The sequence below is a fragment of the Rhinoderma darwinii genome, chromosome 6, assembly GCF_050947455.1.
Source record: "Rhinoderma darwinii isolate aRhiDar2 chromosome 6, aRhiDar2.hap1, whole genome shotgun sequence".
Classification (NCBI taxonomy): domain Eukaryota; kingdom Metazoa; phylum Chordata; class Amphibia; order Anura; family Rhinodermatidae; genus Rhinoderma; species Rhinoderma darwinii.
Window position 1 is genome coordinate 63,361,876 of NC_134692.1, and position 19,225 is coordinate 63,381,100.

The 19,225-nt window shown below is 41.8% G+C and overlaps 1 protein-coding gene across 1 annotated transcript; it reads right to left on the reverse strand.

Annotated features, from left to right (window-relative positions):
• Positions 1-5,459: 5,459 nt before the first annotated feature.
• On the reverse strand, positions 5,460-9,603 carry LOC142656332 (gamma-crystallin-3-like). The gene is made up of 4 exons (XM_075831229.1): positions 9,595-9,603; positions 8,815-9,057; positions 8,380-8,401; positions 5,460-5,710 (listed from the first exon to the last, which is right to left on the reverse strand). Exons 1-4 carry the CDS (start codon positions 9,601-9,603, stop codon positions 5,460-5,462), a joined length of 525 nt encoding a protein of 174 aa, XP_075687344.1.
• Between the last annotated feature and the right edge of the window lie 9,622 nt (positions 9,604-19,225).

The window sequence follows — 19,225 nt, forward strand, 5'->3', positions numbered from 1 at the left end:
AGTCACGCACTACTGCAGCGGAATCCCCGACTCTATGGCTGGGGATTCCGCTACAGGAGAAGTGAGTGACTACACTGTCCATATATGGACACAGCGATGTCACTCACTTCTGCAGCGGAATCCCCGACTCTATGGCCGGGGATTCCGCTACAGGAGAAGTGAGTGACTACACTGTCCATATATGGACACAGCGAAGTCACGCACTTCTGCAGCGGAATCCCCGACTCTATTGTAAAGGATCTGCCAGGCACAGCTTCGGGGTCAACGCCCATAGATAATCAGTCTGCACCTGCTTCTATGTCTGTGAGACTGACTCCATCTTTCACCACTCAGGGTGGCAGGCTTAGGAGTGGGAGAACCTATCACAGCCTGGCCAGACGGAGCTAGCTCCCGCCCTCTGTCTATTTATACCTGCCTTTCCTGTTCCTCCTTGCTTGTGATTCTTCTCGTTTGGTTTCCTGGCCCTGCTGCAGCTTCTTGTACTATTTGTCCTTGCTTCTTATTGACCCCGGCTTGCTGACTACTCTCCTGCTCTGCGTTTGGTATCTCGTACACTCCTGGTTTTACTCGGCTTGTTCACTACTCTCCTGCTCTGCGTTTGGCACCTCGTACTCTCCTGGTTTGACTCGGCTTGTTCACTTCTCTTGTTGCTCATGGTGTTGCCGTGGGCAACTGCCCCTTTCTCCCCCTAGCTCTGTGTACCCTTGTCTGTTTGTCTGTCGTGCACTTTTTGAGCGTAGGGACCGTCGTCCAGTTGTACCCCGTTGCCTAGGGCGGGTCGTTGCAAGTAGGCAGGGACTGAGTGGCGTGTAGATTAGGGCTCACTTGTCTGTCTCCCCACCCCCATCATTACATCTATGGCCGGGGATTCCGCTACAGTAGAAGTGAGTGACTACACTGTCCATATATGGACACAGCGAAGTCACTCACTTCTGAAGCGGAATTCCCGACTTGTGGCATGGAATTCCTCTTCAGGAGAAGTCAGTGACTACACTGTCCATATATGGACATTGAAGTCAGTGACTTCTCCTGGAAGGGGGGGGGTGGGTGCAACCTACCGGGGGCTGTGTGGCATCACCTACAGGGGGCTGTGTGGCATCACCTACAGGGGGCTGTGTGGCATCACCTACAGGGGTCTGGGTGGCATTACCTATAGGGGGCAAGGTGGCATCACCTACATCGGGCAGGGTGGGTGGCATCACCTACAGGGGGCAGGGTGGGTGGCATCACCTACTGGGGCTGGGTGGGTGGCATCGCCTACAGGGGGCAGGGTGGCATCGCCTGCAGGGGGCTGTGTGGCATCAACTACAGGGGGCTGTGTGGCATCACCTACAGGGTGCTGTGTGGCATCACCTACAGGGGGCTGTGTGGCATCACCTACAGGGGGCTGTGTGGCATCACCTACATGGGGCTGTGTGGCATCACCAACAGGGGGCTGGGTGGCATTACCTACAGGGGGCTGGGTGGCATTACCTACAGGGGGCTGGGTGGCATTACCTACAGTGAGCTGGGTGGCATTACCTACAGGGGACAGGGTGGTATTCCTACAGGGGGCTGGGTGGCATCGCCTACAGGGGGCAGGGTGGCATCGCCTGCAGGGGGCTGTGTGGCATCACCTACAGGGGGCTGTGTGGCATCACCTACAGGGGGCTGTGTGGCATCACCTACAGGGGGCTGTGTGGCATCACCAACAGGGGCATGGGTGGCATTACCTACAGGGGGCTGGGTGGCATTACCTACCAGGGGGGCTGTGGCATTACCTACAAAGGGCTGTGTGTGGCAACAAATTTAAATGAAATTCATCCGATTTTAAAACGGACAGGGAAAAAAATGGATGCAAATCGGGTCCAAATCGGCCGGTAAAAACGGCAACTCGGCCCGGAACGGAATCGGAACGGATGCAAATAGGATGCAAACCGGCCCGGAAAATCGGCCAAAAACGGCCGATTTTCCCGGCCGACACTCGGACCCTGTCGTGTGAATGAGGCCTTAGTGTGTACACCTGGAAAGCTTCATTTGTACACGCTAAGCATATCTATAAGGGCTCCATTAGAAAGACCGGGCCAAAAGTATGTCCTTTTTGTCTCCGTTGGGCCAATATACATTGGTATACCGCCAAAAAGGTACGGAAAAGCATAGTAGATTATGCTATTCTATACAACTATTTACAGTAAAAATAAAAGCGGTATAAGTTATTTTACAATAGGAGCCTATGGGTTGTGTATCCCACTGTATGCCTATATAGTGAGATATGTGGCAGCCTCCCATTAGAAAAAAGATAAGGAAGGACATGTCTGTATGTTTACTCTCAGGGGATTCCATGCCATAGATCGAATCATGAACCAAGAGAATTCATATTGCCCACATCCAGCAACCACATTTATCCTATTAAAATTAAATTGTAATGTTACCATGCATGTACTTAGACATGAAAGGAAAAATCTTTGGGGAAAGTGTAACTTGAACAGCCAGAATTAGCCAGGCCAACCTAGATTCCCACTGATCCCAATTTGATATGCCCCATGGATAGTTAGTGAGAAAACATCAGAGAGAGTCTCGAAATAGGTCAAATAAAACAAACTCATTGTTGTTATTTGATTCACAGGCACAATATTTGCCACAAATTTTGCCAGATGGCTGGATTTGTAAAGTTGCAGGTGAAGCAAGATTTGACATGGTCACTTATCTCTATATAATATAGGTACCTCAGTTTATGATTTGTCATTCCTGACTTCTTTACCTCACCAAACACCCTCTGCTGTTACTTTATGTCGGTCTCTTTATTGACATGTAATCAGCATAATAATAAATTTCAAACTATTGTACTGTGCATTTCCCTCTCTTTACCTCCCTACAACTTAGGCACAGATATTTGCCCAGGAAACCTGCTCAAATACTCCTCTAATCAGATGCCTCTTTAGCTGATGTATTATTATTTTCCTCTGAGATAAACATCTCCAATATATGACAAAAGGGCAATGATTAAACATAGCTGGTTCCCCACCACTGGCTGTGTTTTTACAGCCAGCGGTCAGGGTCCTTAAAACCCGATAGACTTTTTCCTGCTCGGGTTTTAACTTGCCGCGATCGGGCAGCTGAATGTCGGGTCTCTGGCTGTCAGTGACTGCTGGGGACCCTGAGGAGAGAATAGAAGCAGCTTTCGCTGCTTCTGTCTTCTCTGATCACTTGTACACATCGCTCAATGAACGCTGTGTACAGGCTGTGCCGCTGTCTCTATTGGTCCCGGTGTTCATGTGACTGGTCACATGATCGCCGGGTGCCGTTAGTGGCAGACTGCTGCTGGGTCTTATTAGACCCAGCACAGCCCTATTAGTGACAATCGTCACTATGAGAGGGCTGGTTACCCCTGTAACTGGGGCTGCTGTGCAGCTCCAGTTACAGTGGAAAAACATGGTATAAAAGAAAGAAAAAATATATATAAAGTTCCCCAAAGGTCTTTTTTGACCTTTGAGGTACAGACCATAGTAATAAAAAAAATAGTAAAGTAAAATGCAAAAAAAATGAATAATAAATACACATAAAATACCCACCCCTAAAAAAAACGTTCCCCACTGCCAATCATTGTTGTAACGCTAGCACTGACCCAATTACCCTAATATAGACATGTAATATATTAACATTTACAAAAGGCAATGACGATCACAAATAAAAGGACTTTTTTAGGGTAAAACTACGTTATTACCAAAAAAACAAACTAGCTGAAACGTAAAAAAGCTTATTTTTTTACTATTATTTTCAAACTTTAAGAATAAAAATTCTAAAATAGCAAAAAGGATGTGTATAAAAGTGATAAAAAGAGAAACCTGCATTGTCTACGGAAAAAACATCGCAAAAATCACGTTGTTAGCCCAACAAATAAAAAAGTTATAGCCATTTAACTAACACGTGCTAAAAAGGGCTAAACGGTGTCTGGTCCTGAAGGCTCAAAATAGCCCGGTCCTGAACTGGTTAAAAACTTTGTTCTATAAGTGTTCCCCTTCTATAAACTGTTGAAACTATGCCTTAGGCCATTGGCACACAATGCATATTACATGCGGATTTGCCACATGTATTTTCATGCGGCAAATCCGTAGCGTAATACCGTACCTGCAGAGTAATTGAGATTTCAAGAAATGTCATCTACACGTTGCCATTTTTTTCTGCATGTAAATTGACCTGCGGTGCGTATTTTAAAACCTGCAGCATGTCAATTTATCTTGCGTTTCTGGTTGTGAATTGTATCTGACCAGTTTTTTAAAAATGCACCAAAATCTGCAGAATAAAAACACACCTATTTCCGCACCAAAATGTAAAAACCTCACTATTAGGCCTCATGCACACGAACGTATTTTTTCCCTCCCGTAAATACTGGCATAAATATGGGTCCTTGGTCACACGTATTCGACCCGTATTGCACCAGTATTTACGGACCCGTGCCCGTAAATACGGGTCCGGTGTCACCAGTATTCCACCAGTATTTACGGGCATGTTCTCGCTGCAAAATTGCACTGCACTAATTGGCAGCCCCTTCTCTCTATCAGTGCAGGATAGAGAGAAGGGGCAGCCCTTTCCGAGGTAAAAGTAAAAGAAATCCATACTTACCTGGCCGTTGTCTTGGTGACGCGTCCCTCTTTCGACATCCAGCCCGACCTCCCTGAATGACGTGACAGTCCATGTGACCGCTGCAGCCTGTGATTGGCCTGTGATTGGCTGCAGCGGTCACATGGGCTGAAACATCATCCCGAGAGGCCGGACTGGAGGAAGAAGCAGGGAGTTTTGGGTAAGTATGAACTTCTATTTTTTTTACACGTTGATTTATATTGTGATCGGTAGTCACTGTCCCTGGTGCTGAAAGAGTTACTGCCGATGAATTAACTCTTTCAGCACCCTGGACAGTGACTATCCACTGACGTCGCCTAGCAATGCTCCCGTAATTACGGGTGCACACACGTAGTCACCCATAATTACAGGGAGCCCCATAGACTGCCGTAATTACGGCTTAAAATAGGACATGTTCTATATTTTTCACCTGCCCGGGCACCTTCCCGTAAGCATATGGGGAGGTACACGTGGCCAATAGAAGTCTATAGGCCCGTAATTACGGGCGTTTTTACGTTCGTGTGCATGGAGCCTAAGGTGTGAATTTTACCTGCGGTACTAACTGTGTTTACCTGCAATTGTTATGCAGATTTTCTGCACCCAATTCCGTAACGTGTGCATTTAGCCTTAGAGTCCACCTTTGCAAAAATCGTAGTGGTGGCTACAGGCACACATAATTTTATAATTTAACTGTATTGTTGTATTGTCTTTGTCTAATGTTTTCTCTTAAAAGTCTTACATTGTCCATTATAGCAATTTACAGAATTCAGCTGCTACAAATGTATCTGGACTTTGGGCTGAGCATCTAGAGAAATAACATAAAACAGAAACACAGGTTCAAGTAATAACCTCTAAGATAATTAATAGACATGCTGTACTTTTCTGAAGGAGCCAACTCTGGAGTTTGAGGCACCCCAGTCACTGTATCTCCTGTATTCTCCAGGTTTAAGGTAATATTGACGTCCTCTGAAGTTAGGTTCTTCATAGAAAACCCACTGACCATCCAGGATGTTGCAGGAATTGATGTCACGGTAATGGAATTGCTCAAATACATTGGGACAATCTTCAGTAAACTCCATCATTAGGCCTTTAAAGTCTTCTCTTTGATAGACTAATTATGAAGGGACAACGGTGCTGTAATAAATATGAATACATTGTTTTTACAAATGTAAAACTGTTTTTCGCTAGATATTATATACATCAACAAGACATATTTTTGTTTTAGGAAAATGTACCCTTATGATATACAATATACAATAGTCAGCAGAACGTTGGTGCATTTTATGCACTATGCGCCTCAGCACTCGACGACCCTGCTTTGTAACTTTACGTGGTTTGCGACTTCGTGACTGAGTTGCTAGCATCGGGCCTTCGGGGTCCAAGCTTCAGATCCCCGGCGACTGACACATTCGTGTCACAGCTGTCGCAATTGCGACCGGGCCACGGCCGCCCGGACCTCATCTGTAAAATTACTATAGTAACTGGGACTTATGTAATCAAATACAGGGGCCCCTGTTACTATAGTAATGACACATACTTACCCATCTTCCTTCACAAGCGCAGCAGAAGTCCTGACCTCTTCTCGCGTCATGACGTCAGGACGCTGTACGCTGTGGATGACGTCACGACGCCAGATGATTTTGGAACATTTGCTGCAGCTTGAGCCGAAGAGGAGGTAAGTGTAACGTTACGGTTTGCAGGGGTGCTGTATCTAAGCCTGCCTTGTGGTAGGCATAGTTACAGGATCCAACAGACAGTATCACACATGGACCCTCTATCTATGCCTTCCATGTTAGGCTTAGATACAGGGCTGCAGCAGACAGCAATCTTATACAGTATAAGATTACAGTCTGCTGGGGTCCTGTATCTAAGCATGCCTTGTGGTAGGCTTAGATACAGGGTCTAACAGACAGTATCACACATGGACCCTGTTTTTAAGCCTTCCACGTTAGGCTTAGATCCAGGGCCCCAGCAAACAGTAATCTTATACAGTATAAGATTACTCTCTGCTGGGGTTCTGTATCTAAGCCTACCTTGTGGTAAGCTTAGATACAGGGTCTAATAGACCGTGTCACACATGGGCCCTGTATCTAAGCCTACCACATGGTATTCTTAGATACATGGCCCATGTCTGATCCTGTCTGAGAGGCCCTGTATCTAAGCTTACCACGTGTGCTACTAATGTTTTTTTTTTGTGTTTTTTTTACAGGTTCGGTCATTGGACTACGTCAAATTCGAGGACTACTTCGCTGACGGCTTTTTTTATTTTCAATAAAATGGTTAATGAGGATTGTGTGTGGGGGCGGTTTATTTAAATAAAATATTTTATCTATGTCTTTGTATTTTCTTTAAAACTTTATTACTACAACTTTAGTAATAGCTGCTGGCTGATTGACAGCGTCCATTACTAAGGCGAGGCTTAGTGTTAGCTGGTATAGCTAACACTAACCCCCATTATTACCCTGGTACCGACCGCCACTAGGGGTACTGGGAAGAGCCAGGTACGATCCAGTACCCGACCATCTGTAGTGTTGGTCGAGGGCTGGGGCGACCGCAGGCTGGCCCTTCCCACCCTGGCAATGCTAGGCTGCTGCTGCTATCTTGTATCTGGCTGGTTATGAAAATTGGGGGGCACCCCACGTCATTGTTTTTATTTATTTATGTGTTTCTTAAATAAATAATTGGAAAAAACTACATGCCCCCCCATTTTTCATAACCAGCCAGATACAACATAGCAGCAGCAGGCTAGCATTACCAGGGTGGGAAGGGCCACTGTTTCTGGCCTTTCCCAGCCTAATAACACCAGCCTGCAGCCGACCCAGCACTCAACCATCACTACAGATGGTCAGGTACTGGATCATACCTGGCTCTTCCCAGTACCCCTGGTGTCGGTGGGTATCGGTGTAATAATGGGGGTTAGTGTTAGCCTCAGCCAGCAGCTATTAATAAGGCAGTAGTAATAAAGTTTAAAAGAAAACAAGGACATAAAATAATATTTTATTAAAATTAAAAAAAACACACAACCCTCATTAACCATTTTATTGAGCATAAAAAAGCCGTCATCACAGTAGTCCAAGAATCTGACGTAGTCCAATGACCGAACCTTTAAAAAAACAAAAACACACCAAAAAAATTTGTAACACATAAAAAAAGCAAAACAATTATTATTCTTATCTTTTCTGGGTCCAGCACTAGAGCCGCAATGTCAGTGAGCTGGGACGTATATCTAAGCCTATCATGTGTGATACTGTCTGCTGAGCCACTGTATCTAAACCTATCCATAGCTATAGGGTCAGAGTTCTACAGATATGCTGTCTCATATATATATATATATATATATACATACATACATACATACATACATACAAGCATACACGCACACACATGGCAATGGGACTGAATAAAACATCTGAATTAAATAATTAAGAGGTGTGTCCCAATACTTTTGCCCAAATAGTGTATCTCTGGGATGTCAGGGGACTGAGTTTAAAAAAAACTTGACAGCTCATATAATATATTAGGATTCAAAGACATGAAACACAATTTTTTTTAAAGAGCATTATTTAATGGGTAATTTCTGCAAAAAGCATTTCCATCAATGATTACAGATGCTAGATACGTCTGAATGATCCTACTCTGGAGCTGTTGGGTTTCCAGTCACTGTGTCTCCTGTACTCTCCAGGTCTCAGGTAATGCTGACGTCCCCTGTAATTGGGCTCCTCATAGAACATCCAGTCGCCCTCAAGGACATTGTGGGAGTGGATATCCTGGTAAGGCAACTTCTCATTGACACTCTGACAGTCTTCAGTGAACTCCGTCATTTGACCACTTAAATCTTCTTTTTCATAAACCTTAATCTTGGAAGGACCACGGTGCTATGAGAGAACACATGTAAGTTATCTAAACCAATTTTGTATCAGCTTGTACCAGTAACTTGAACCTAAACTGTATCAAATCATATATTATTTTATTTATATAATAAGTTAGCTTAAACATGAGGATAATTGACAATTTGAACTGACTGAACTGGTTTTCTCATTTGACACACAAACAATATAAAAAACAGTGCTTCATTTCCCTCTCATCCACATTGAATATCCACAACTATTTAACATTCTACAGATTAGTAAAATCCAACAATATGTGTTGGGTGTATCAGAAAATTATGAATATTTGCATATGAGAATTACAAAATGCCCTAATAAACTTGCATACCTGAGTAGTTAGGTGACAGGATTTAACATTGTCATTGAAGCCTAACCATTGCTGGAAATCAGAATATTCTCCTTTACTGAGATAATATTGATATCCCTTGTAGTTGGGTTGTTCATAGAGGATCCACTTTCCACTCTCTACTCGGATGGAGTTACAACGACTAAAATATGAGGACAGGTCAGTAGAGTCAGATCTGCCCTCATAGGAGCAGCCCTGGAAGTTATTGTCCTCGTAGAAGATGATCTGAAATTAATAAAACATTTATGGTTAACTTTGACAAAATGTTTTTAATTGGAAAATGAATATTTTAGAAAAGCAAATAGAGGAAAGGTTCATGAACAACTATGACATGTGCAGGTGCTAAATGTTTGTCTCATAAGGATTTATGCTACTTTATTCTTTCAAATTCATCTATAAATATAAGAACGAATGTACAGTCCAAGTACAACATTTTCTTCTATTATGTTATCTTGTACTTTTCAATATAGATGATATTTTGATAAATGATGATCAACATATTATATACTAGATCTCTCAATACATAGATTGTTCAATGCAGTTCAGATTTTACTATGTAAATATGGGCATTGCAACTTCATCATTTTCTAATGAAATACAAGTTGTGACATTTACTTTGTAAACGATGAGAGTAAATGATGATGTGTGACATACAATTCTAATAATGAAACAAAACAAATAGTAATGAAATATAGTACAAAAGTCTACTAAGCTAAGTACAAATTTTCCCCTTATTTCCTAACTTTGCAGAGCACCTCTTACCTTTCCCATGGTGGATAAACAGGTGTAACAAGAGCTAGATCCTGGGGAGAGAAATCATCCTGTGCTTTTATATACACTGAGCATTGCTGCATTCTGACGTTTCTGTTTACTAAGTTAAACGTACAGTATACCTTTTTCTTTCGTGTTCTTCTTTGTTTGTTGACTTTGTTAATGTATTCTTTCTTCCAGCAGTTGCTAGAGCTTTAGAAGTTTTTCCCCCAATGCCTTTATTTTACTAACAATTATTTGTTTACATGTTCAAAAATGAAAAGTGCTACCAATGCACCTAAGCTTGTAATACCTCACAAAAAACACTAAAACATAAACTGTATAACAGATTAAATATAAAACTGAATAATTTGAGTATGTGCCGGACACACATATTCCGTGAATTTTTCCAGATGACAGATCCATTCAAATTACTATGCATAAGAACACAAGTGATCCTGCCACCTGTACAGACGTGGCAGAAAATACCAGCCGCGTATTTTGTCGTGAATTCGCATTAAATCCGCAGCTAGTTTTCGTCAAAATCCACATGTAATACATATGGATTTTGCTGTGGATTTTCCATATATTTCACTCTTTGCATTTCAAAATTGGACAATTACCGATGAACATCCATGGTATTTCTACAACAGAATGGGCTTGCTGCATATTTTTTCTTCTACATGTGGATGGAGTTTTTAAAACACCATCCACAAGTAGTGTACTGTAGAATTACATCAATTTTCGGCGCAGAATCCGCACAGAAATCTGTGCCAAATCCACCATGTCTGAACGTGGCCCTAGTCCTCTGGATTTTCATTATTTTCCCTTTTAAGAAAACTACTTTTTAGTAAATTATGTATATAATGCAAAACCTCAAATTTGTATAATCTCTTCTCATGTGAATTTATTATTTAGTTTCTTACAAAATGTTTGAGTAAACAGAATTATTTTTGGGAATTAGTATGACATTTAACAAAAAAGGGTCTGTTCACATCAGTTTTGCCCTTCCGTTGGAATAATATCTTGACTTGACGCCAAAGGTCTCAAATAATTAGTCACATAAGATTCTACAATACTTTATTAACCATAGGCTACACATGACACCAGTATTTCTCTATAAGATTGGGTATAAGGCAGATGACGTGTGTTCTAAATGTGAAGAAGTTTGAGCCGACTGGATTCACATGTTTTGGAGATGCCCCAAGCGCCACATAAATTGGCTGTTCTAACATCCTTGGATGAGTATTTTAGACTTGATAGAGAGGGTCAAATGGACTCGAGTAAAAGTGAAGTAGTGACTAAACTATTGTTTCTTGATAGGAAGGAAATATTGAATTGTTGGATTTCTGGTGAGCCACCAGATGTGGAAGCTTGGAGGCAGTAAATGCAATTTTATTGTTGGAAAGAAGTTGGGCCAAATTGAATGCAACTTTATTAACATTTTATGAATTTTGGAACCCATGGTTTGCACATAAAAAAAATCTAAGAGCGCATAGCATGTTTAGACTTTCTCTTGTAGACATCAAGTTTTTTTCTGGTTTTTTTTCTCCATCTTCCTGATGCTGGACCCTGTATGTAAAAAAACCGTTGGCTGTCCATTATATTTATTTATATTACTCTTATATAGTGCCAACATATTCCGCATCACCGTACGGAGCCTGTCCTCACTCAAATTCCCCATTGGGGATCACAATCTAAATTGTCTATCTGTATGTTTTGTGGGGTGTGGAAATGAACCAGAGCACCCAGAGGAAACTCACGAAAACACAGAGAGAACATACAAACTCCATACAGATATTGTCCTTGAACCCAAGCGGTCCCCAGGACCCCAGCTAACTACTGAGCCACCACGCTGGCCATTATTTTTGAATAACTAAAAAAACCTGAAAAAGTAAGGTTGTCAACACCGCTTGCTTCCTAATTATCTCTTACTGCTAGTTTGATTTTTGGTCTAGCAAATGGTTATATCCCTAATTTGTATTAAAAGGGGCATGTCTTCCAATTTGAGGGTGTTCCTTGGCAGAAGACTAGGACAATAACTTCCAGCAATGCCAGACTCCTAGTCAGTCATATACCATGATATGGCTGTTATTGCCTCCTGTTTTTTTTTTCCTTCTTCTCACAGCTCATAATAATTTACCAATATGTGTAAATTGACTGAGGCTGATCTAGGGTATATGACTACTATGGAGTTTGTGATGGGAGGAAGGCTGGCATTGAACTGAAGGCGCAACTAGGAGGAACTCACTGCATACAGATTTATACAGCTGCCATTGAGTTTAACACTAGCTGTATAAGGGCACGTTCAGACAAAGCGGAATTGCTGTGGATTTCCGCTGCAGACAGTCCGCAGTGGAATTCTCCAGCGGCTGTTTTTCTTCATTTCTTTCTATACATTTTTAGGAAAGTTAGTTCAGACGTTGCAGAAAATTACTTTGCGGAAATTAGGCTGCTGTGCAGAATTTTCCCTCCGCAGCATGCTCTTTCCATTGCAGAGAAGAAGCGGAATTTCACTGCGGATTTCAGCCTCTGCAATGCAAAAACTGAAATCTGTGGCAAGTCCGTTATGATATCTGTAACGTCTGAATTAACTGTCAAATATGCAAATGTTGGTGCAGATTCATGGCGTAATTGCCCCAAATCTGCACCAACATTTGCAGCGGAAAAATTCCGCCACGTCTTAATCCAAATGTCTGTGGCTGCATGCAGCCAAAATTATATCATTTTTTCTTTAATATACAAGTACAAAGCTCACCTATACAAATATATCATGACATTAATTAAATTACATCATTTGTGTCCAAAAAATTAATTGGTGGGCATAACATTTTGTAAATGTAGTACATTTGGTGAAGCTCACAGCAGGGAATACGACTCTTTCTGAGTTTTTAGAAGTTTCCAAAAAAAACAACTTAGGCGTCATGCACACGACCACAGTTTTGCGGCCGTATACTATCCCCAATTGCGGAACCACAATTGCGGATAGTATAGAATCCATACTTTCCTGTAGGCCAATGCACACGACCTTCGTCTCCGGAACGCCAAAAAATGGGACATGTCATTATCCGGGCTCATTGAAATCAATGCACACCTTCTGTGTGCACGTTCCGTGATTGCGTACGGTCCGCGGATGACCCTCCACTGCCCGTTCGTGCCATATTCACTTGAACTTTGAAGTGCACACAATTTTAAGACTGTATCCAAAGACGCAACAGAATCTTAAAAAACGCAGGTAAATCATTCACAGAAATCTGCAGCAAATAGTGTGTTTTTTCCGCAGCGGTCTTAACAGCGGATTTGGCTGGACTGGTGTAAAGTACGCCGTCACTGGATTCTGGAGCAATGGAAACATGTTCTCTTTCACTATCTGGCAGTCTAATGGAGAAATCTGGATTAAGTGGATGCCTGTAGAACACTTCCAATTGGAATACATGGTGCCTACTGTAAAATTTCATAGAGGAGGTATTATGGTCTGGGCCTGGTTTTCAGAGTTTGGGTTAGGTCCTTTATGTTAGTGAAGGGTAATGTTAATTCTACAGAACACAAACACATTTAGGGTTAGTTCACACAGAGTTATTTGACGCGTTTTTTTGACGCGGAAACCGCATCGGAAAATGCGCCAAAAAACGGCCGAAAATGCCTTCCATTGATTTCAATGGGAGGCGGAGGCGTTGTTTTCCCGCGAGCGGAAAAAACGACTTGTGGGAAAAAGAAGGGACATGCCCTTTTTTCAGGCGTTTACGTCTCTGACCTCTCATTGACATCAATGGGAGGCAGAGAAAGCGTATTTCGCAGCGTTTTTTTGCCTGCGACGCGCAATGGCCATGGGCGAAAAACGCTGCAAAATCGGCGTGCAGGCAGAGCAAAATCTGCCTACAAAAACCTCTGTGTGACCCCTTTAATGCTACAGAACACAAACACATTTTAGACAGTTGTATGCATCCAACTTTGTGGCAACAGTTTAGGGAAGGCCCTTTTCATTCCATCATGACTGTGCCTCTGAGCAAAAAGTGAATTCCATAAAGACATGGTGTGATGAGTTTGGTGTAGAGGATTTCAAGTGGTGTCCAGTTTGAATTTAAATAATTTCCACACTAAGGATTTCTCATCTATGTCCAGAATGCAATGGTTTGCTAGCGGTAATTCTACATAATTTATTGTGCAGTAGATAATTATAGACACGTCATCTATAATAATCTAATGTAAAGATTAGAAATGAGTAAAATGTTAGAATTTAGCCAATGAATCAATTTTGTATTAAATGTACCTAAATGCTGTAAATAGCTGTTTTCAAGTAATTTGCAGTGTTTCTAGCATACAAAAAACACAATTTTCATATTTTTTTGCTTTCATGTTCTGCTGCTAATTTGTGCTGCTGTGGGAGGGTTCTGAGCAGAATAAGTCTCCCCCTTTGGCTGCTGAACCTTCTTATTTTCCCTGCTTAAGGAGTTTCCTCACCTATACTTCCATGCTACAGCAGGGGCTTTGCTCCTTCCCTGACAAGCAGGTAAGAAAGTTATTTCTATTGGCTGCTCTGCAGATAACAGAGGATCACTCAGACCTGGCTGTGGGGAGAGTGACTAAGTATGTGTGTCCACCAGCAGCTTATCAGGTGGACGTGCACATTGCTATACATTTTGAACAACAGGTGGCACTGTGCCCTATAAGTAAATTACATAACTCTTCACTGCATAATTTTTTTATAAGCGCGTAAATGGCTAACATTCTTAATTTTTTACGATCGCTACAATTAATATGATATTTTAAGGTAGGACAACCCTTTAAACGCTTAAATATGTCTCTGAATATCAACGTATGACATACCAGTTGGATATGTCATAAAAGTAAAGTTCATGGTGATCCCCAGTATTGGTTGGACATTATGGTACTACTGGCATGTTGCATTAACACACCATGAAGGTTAATGGGGAAAAATTCCATAGAGAATGGGTATGTCCCTTTAATCTATTCTCTCTGAATAGATATGGAGGGAGGTGATAAGAGAGATATGTGTACATAAAACAAATTTAGACCCTTTCCACATCTCGCTTGCGATGGATGTACTCTTAGTGTGTACGCCTGGAAAGCTTCATATGTACATGCTAGGCATATCCATAAGGGCTGTATTAGAAAGACGGAGGCCAAAAGTGTGTCGTTTTGGTCTCCGCTGGGCTAATATACATCGGTACATAAAAAGGTATGGAAAAGCATAGTAGATTATACTATTCTATACAACTGTTTACAGTAGAAAAAAGAGCGGTATACGTTATTTTACAATAGGAGCCTATGGGTGGCGTATCCCACTGTATGCCTATGCAGTGAGATATGTGGCAGAATTCCCTCAGAGGAAAGATAAGAAAGGACACATCTGTATGTTTACTCTCAGGTGATTCTATGCAGGGCCAGCCTTAGGATAGATGGCGCCCCGTGCAAAATTATCATTCAGCGCCCCATCCCATCATAAAAAAATGTCCCATAAAAAAGTATAGTGCCCCCACACAGTATAATGCCCCATTAGTGCCACACACACATACTATAATGCCCCTTTAGTGCCCCCCATACAGTATAATAAAAATATAATATATTATAATCCCTTCAAGTATTTTGTGCTCTAATTGTGCCCACACAGTATTATGCCCCCTAAGTGCCCCTACACAGTATAATGTCCGCTTATTGGCCCCCACACAGTATAATGCCCCCCTCCCCTGGCTGCCACAAACAGCCCCCCACCTCTCCCTTGTACAAAGTGCCCCCCACCTCACCTATGTAGACAGTGTCATACAGTCCCCACCTCCCCCTTGTAGAGAGTGCCATACAGCCCCCACCTCCGCCTTGTAGGCAGTGCTATACAGCCCTCACCTCCCCCTTGTAGACAGTGCCATACAGCCCCCACCTCCGCCTTGTAGACAGTGCCATACAGCCCCCCAATCCCCCTTGTATAAAGTGCCCCCAAGCTCCCCTTTATACACAGTGCCCCCCACCTCCCCCTTGTAGACAGTTTCATACAGCCCCCCCCTCCCCCTTGTAGACAGTTTTATACAGCCCCCACCTCCCACTTGTAGACAGCGCCATACAGCCCCCCACTTCCCCCTTGTACACAGTGCAGGAAGGGGAGTGGGGAGTGATATCTACAAGAGGGCTGCAAAAAATCTCCTCCTCCTCACATCCACTTCGCGCTATGAGGAGGAGGAGAGACAGCATGGCCGTGGCAGTGGTTCAGAGGAGTGTCGCGGCACCCCTGGAGGGTTCTCATGGCACCCCGGTTGGGATCCACTGGCCCAGTAGATAACAGAGCAGCGAGATACTACCCTGTTCAATAGTATATGTGTCTTTAGCAGGGCCATATTTACAGCTCACGCTGCCCTAGGCACTAAGCCTGAATATGGCCCCATTAAAGGCCTGTTTACTTTAGCCAATAATCATCATGATTTTCTGACCAATTATACTGATATTTGGTCAGTGTTAACAAAGGAGAAGATCAATGATAAAACCTTTGTTTATCGTTGCTCTGCAATTGTGATGTAAAAATAATTGTTATCAGTGACAAAATTGATAGATGTAAATTCCGCTCATAGTGAAATTTACACTCAGCATTGCTGCCTAGTGCACAGTCCAGTCCTGGTGTCAGGTGGTGTGGACTGTGTTCCCCAAAACCCATGAGTTGTACTGGGAAATACAGGGCACACTACGCTGTACCAGAATATGGAATCTGCACACATAGATTAGCCCTACCCCCAAATTATTATAATAATACAATGCCTAAATATTACCACTATGACTATATAAAACCACCATACTGTGACTAGATAACACGCCATACACTGACTGAATAATACCACCATACTGTGACTAAATAATACCATAATACACTGAATAATACCACCATACTATGACTAGATAACACCGCCCTACACTGAATAATACTACCATACTGTGACTAGATAACACCACCATACACTGACTGGATAATACCACCATACACTGAATAATAACACCATACTGTGACTAAATAATACCACCATACACTGAATAATACCACCATACTGTGACTAAATAACACCACCATACACTGAATGATACCACCATACTGTAACTAGATAACACCGCCATACACTAACTGAATAATACCAGACTAGATAATACCACCATACACTGAATAATACCACCATATTGTGACAAGATAACACCACCATACACTGACTAGATAATAACACCATACACTGAATAATACCACCATACTATGACTAGATAACACCGCCATACACTGACTGAATAATACCATCATACTGTGTCTAGATAACACCGCCATACACTGACTGAATAATACCACCATACTGTGACTAGAAAACACCACCATACACTGACTGGATAATACCACCATACACTGAATAATACCACCATACTGTGACTAAATAATACCACCATGCACTGAATAATACCACCATACTGTGACTAGATAACACCGCCATACACTGAATAATACCACCATACTGTAACTAGATAACACCGCCATACACTAACTGAATAATACCACCATACTGTGACTAGATAATACCACCATACACAGAATAATACCACCATACTGTGACTAAATAATTCCACCATACACTGAATAATACCACCATACTGTGACTAGATAACACCGTCATACACTGAATAATGCCACCATACAGTGGCTAGATAACACCACCATACACTGACTGGATAATACGACCATACACTGAATAATACCACCATACTGTGACTAGATAACACTGCCTTAAACTGAATAATACCACCATACTGTGACTAGATAACACCACCATACACTGACTGAATAATACCACCATACACTGAATAATACCAACATACTGTGACTAGATAACACCGCCATACACTGACTGAATAATACCACCATACTGTGACTAGATAACACTGCCATACACTGACTGGATAATACCACCATACACTGAATAATACCACCATACTGTGACTAGATAACACCGCCATACACTGACTGAATAATACCACCATACTATGACTAGATAACACTGCCATACACTGACGGTTGATAACGCAATTCCCAAAAGGTAGATCAACACCGATACGGCCGGAGACAAAAACAGAACAGACAAGTATCTGATAACTGTAGAGGTCTGAGCTAGTCCCGGCCCCCTATCGTTTATTTATACTTGTTCTATATTCATGCAATACCATAAGACAATAAGACAATAAATATCAGGTTAGACAGTATTTTGGCTAACATACAGTAACATAACAGTTTGAAACAGTCAGTCCTTCACCTTTAGTACAGTTCTAGAGAATTCTGCGGACAAACATGTTTTCTTCCCATACCTCTACTCCCCCTGACCTATGTATTCAATCGGTCAATTCTTGCAAAATGATAACCAACTCTTTCCTCCCTTCCTTTCCTAAAAACAACATCTGTTATAACAGTCTATTTTGATTAACTATTAGGATTACTTTAACATTACTCCCCTCTTTTTATCATTTGGCTAGACCTTTTAACTACTCTCCCTTCCCTTTCGAGAAACACCCAAAGGCTCGTCCTACCTACACAAGGTATAGAGATACTAATCTCCATAAATTGTGGGATGTTCAACATCTATCCAGACGATCCTTGAACTTAGGTTTTCTCATATTTCCCCTTACCCGCTAGCTATTACTAATATAGATTCTAATATAAGAACTGAAAGAGTTAGTTACATATATATATATTGTTAAACACGTATGTGATATATCATATATGTCAGTAACAGGTTCATTCTTGTCTTTGTCAAATCAGTTCTTTTCCACAATAAATGCAGTCCTTGATGTCATCAAGCGATTCCTTTTCACATGTGTAGCATTTTCGCTTCATAGGCGCAATCATGATCATGACTGGGGTATCGCTTCGTTCAGGGGGAGATCTTTTCTTTTTACGGCTACAATTTGAATCTATTATTTTCCTAAAAACAACGAGTAGAATCTTGATTACTATTACAAGTATTAGTGCAATCATAACAACTTGCAAAAGTACATGAGAAATACCAGATATCCATCCCCCTATCCCCTGAAACCAGTTGAGAGGATTCAACCAAGATAACCAGTCTGGGAAATGCAATTCTGATTGAGCATTAGCCTCACGATATCTTTCTTTTAGTTCTTGCGCTTGGTTAATATCATAAGCAACTTGCATCATTCCTGTAGGGTTAATATAGTGACAACATGCTGGTCCTACTATTTGACAAAGTCCTCCTTGTGAAGCAGTTAAATAATCCAATACCATAGTGTGTTGATTAGTAACTACTATTAATTGTTTCGTATAAACAGAGTTCACACTTATAGCATCGAAAAGGTAATCAGTAATATTGTCAAATACTTCTGCTAAGGCTTCCATACGATGGGCATTCTGAGTAGTTCTTATTAAGGTAGAAACTGGACTACCAATAATAGGCAGAGCCATTATCAACTCTTCCTTCCAACCTATTTGTAGTAATGGTTCTGTATGTCGAAACTTAAGACTACGTTTGCTTATCATATGTTGGGGCATACTCTGATACAAGAGTTGATCAGACTTCCATGTCCAGGTGGCTGGTTCTATCCTTGCTAGGGTGCATGTTCCCCAAGCTCCTTCAGGAAGCCATCTGTAAGCATTATT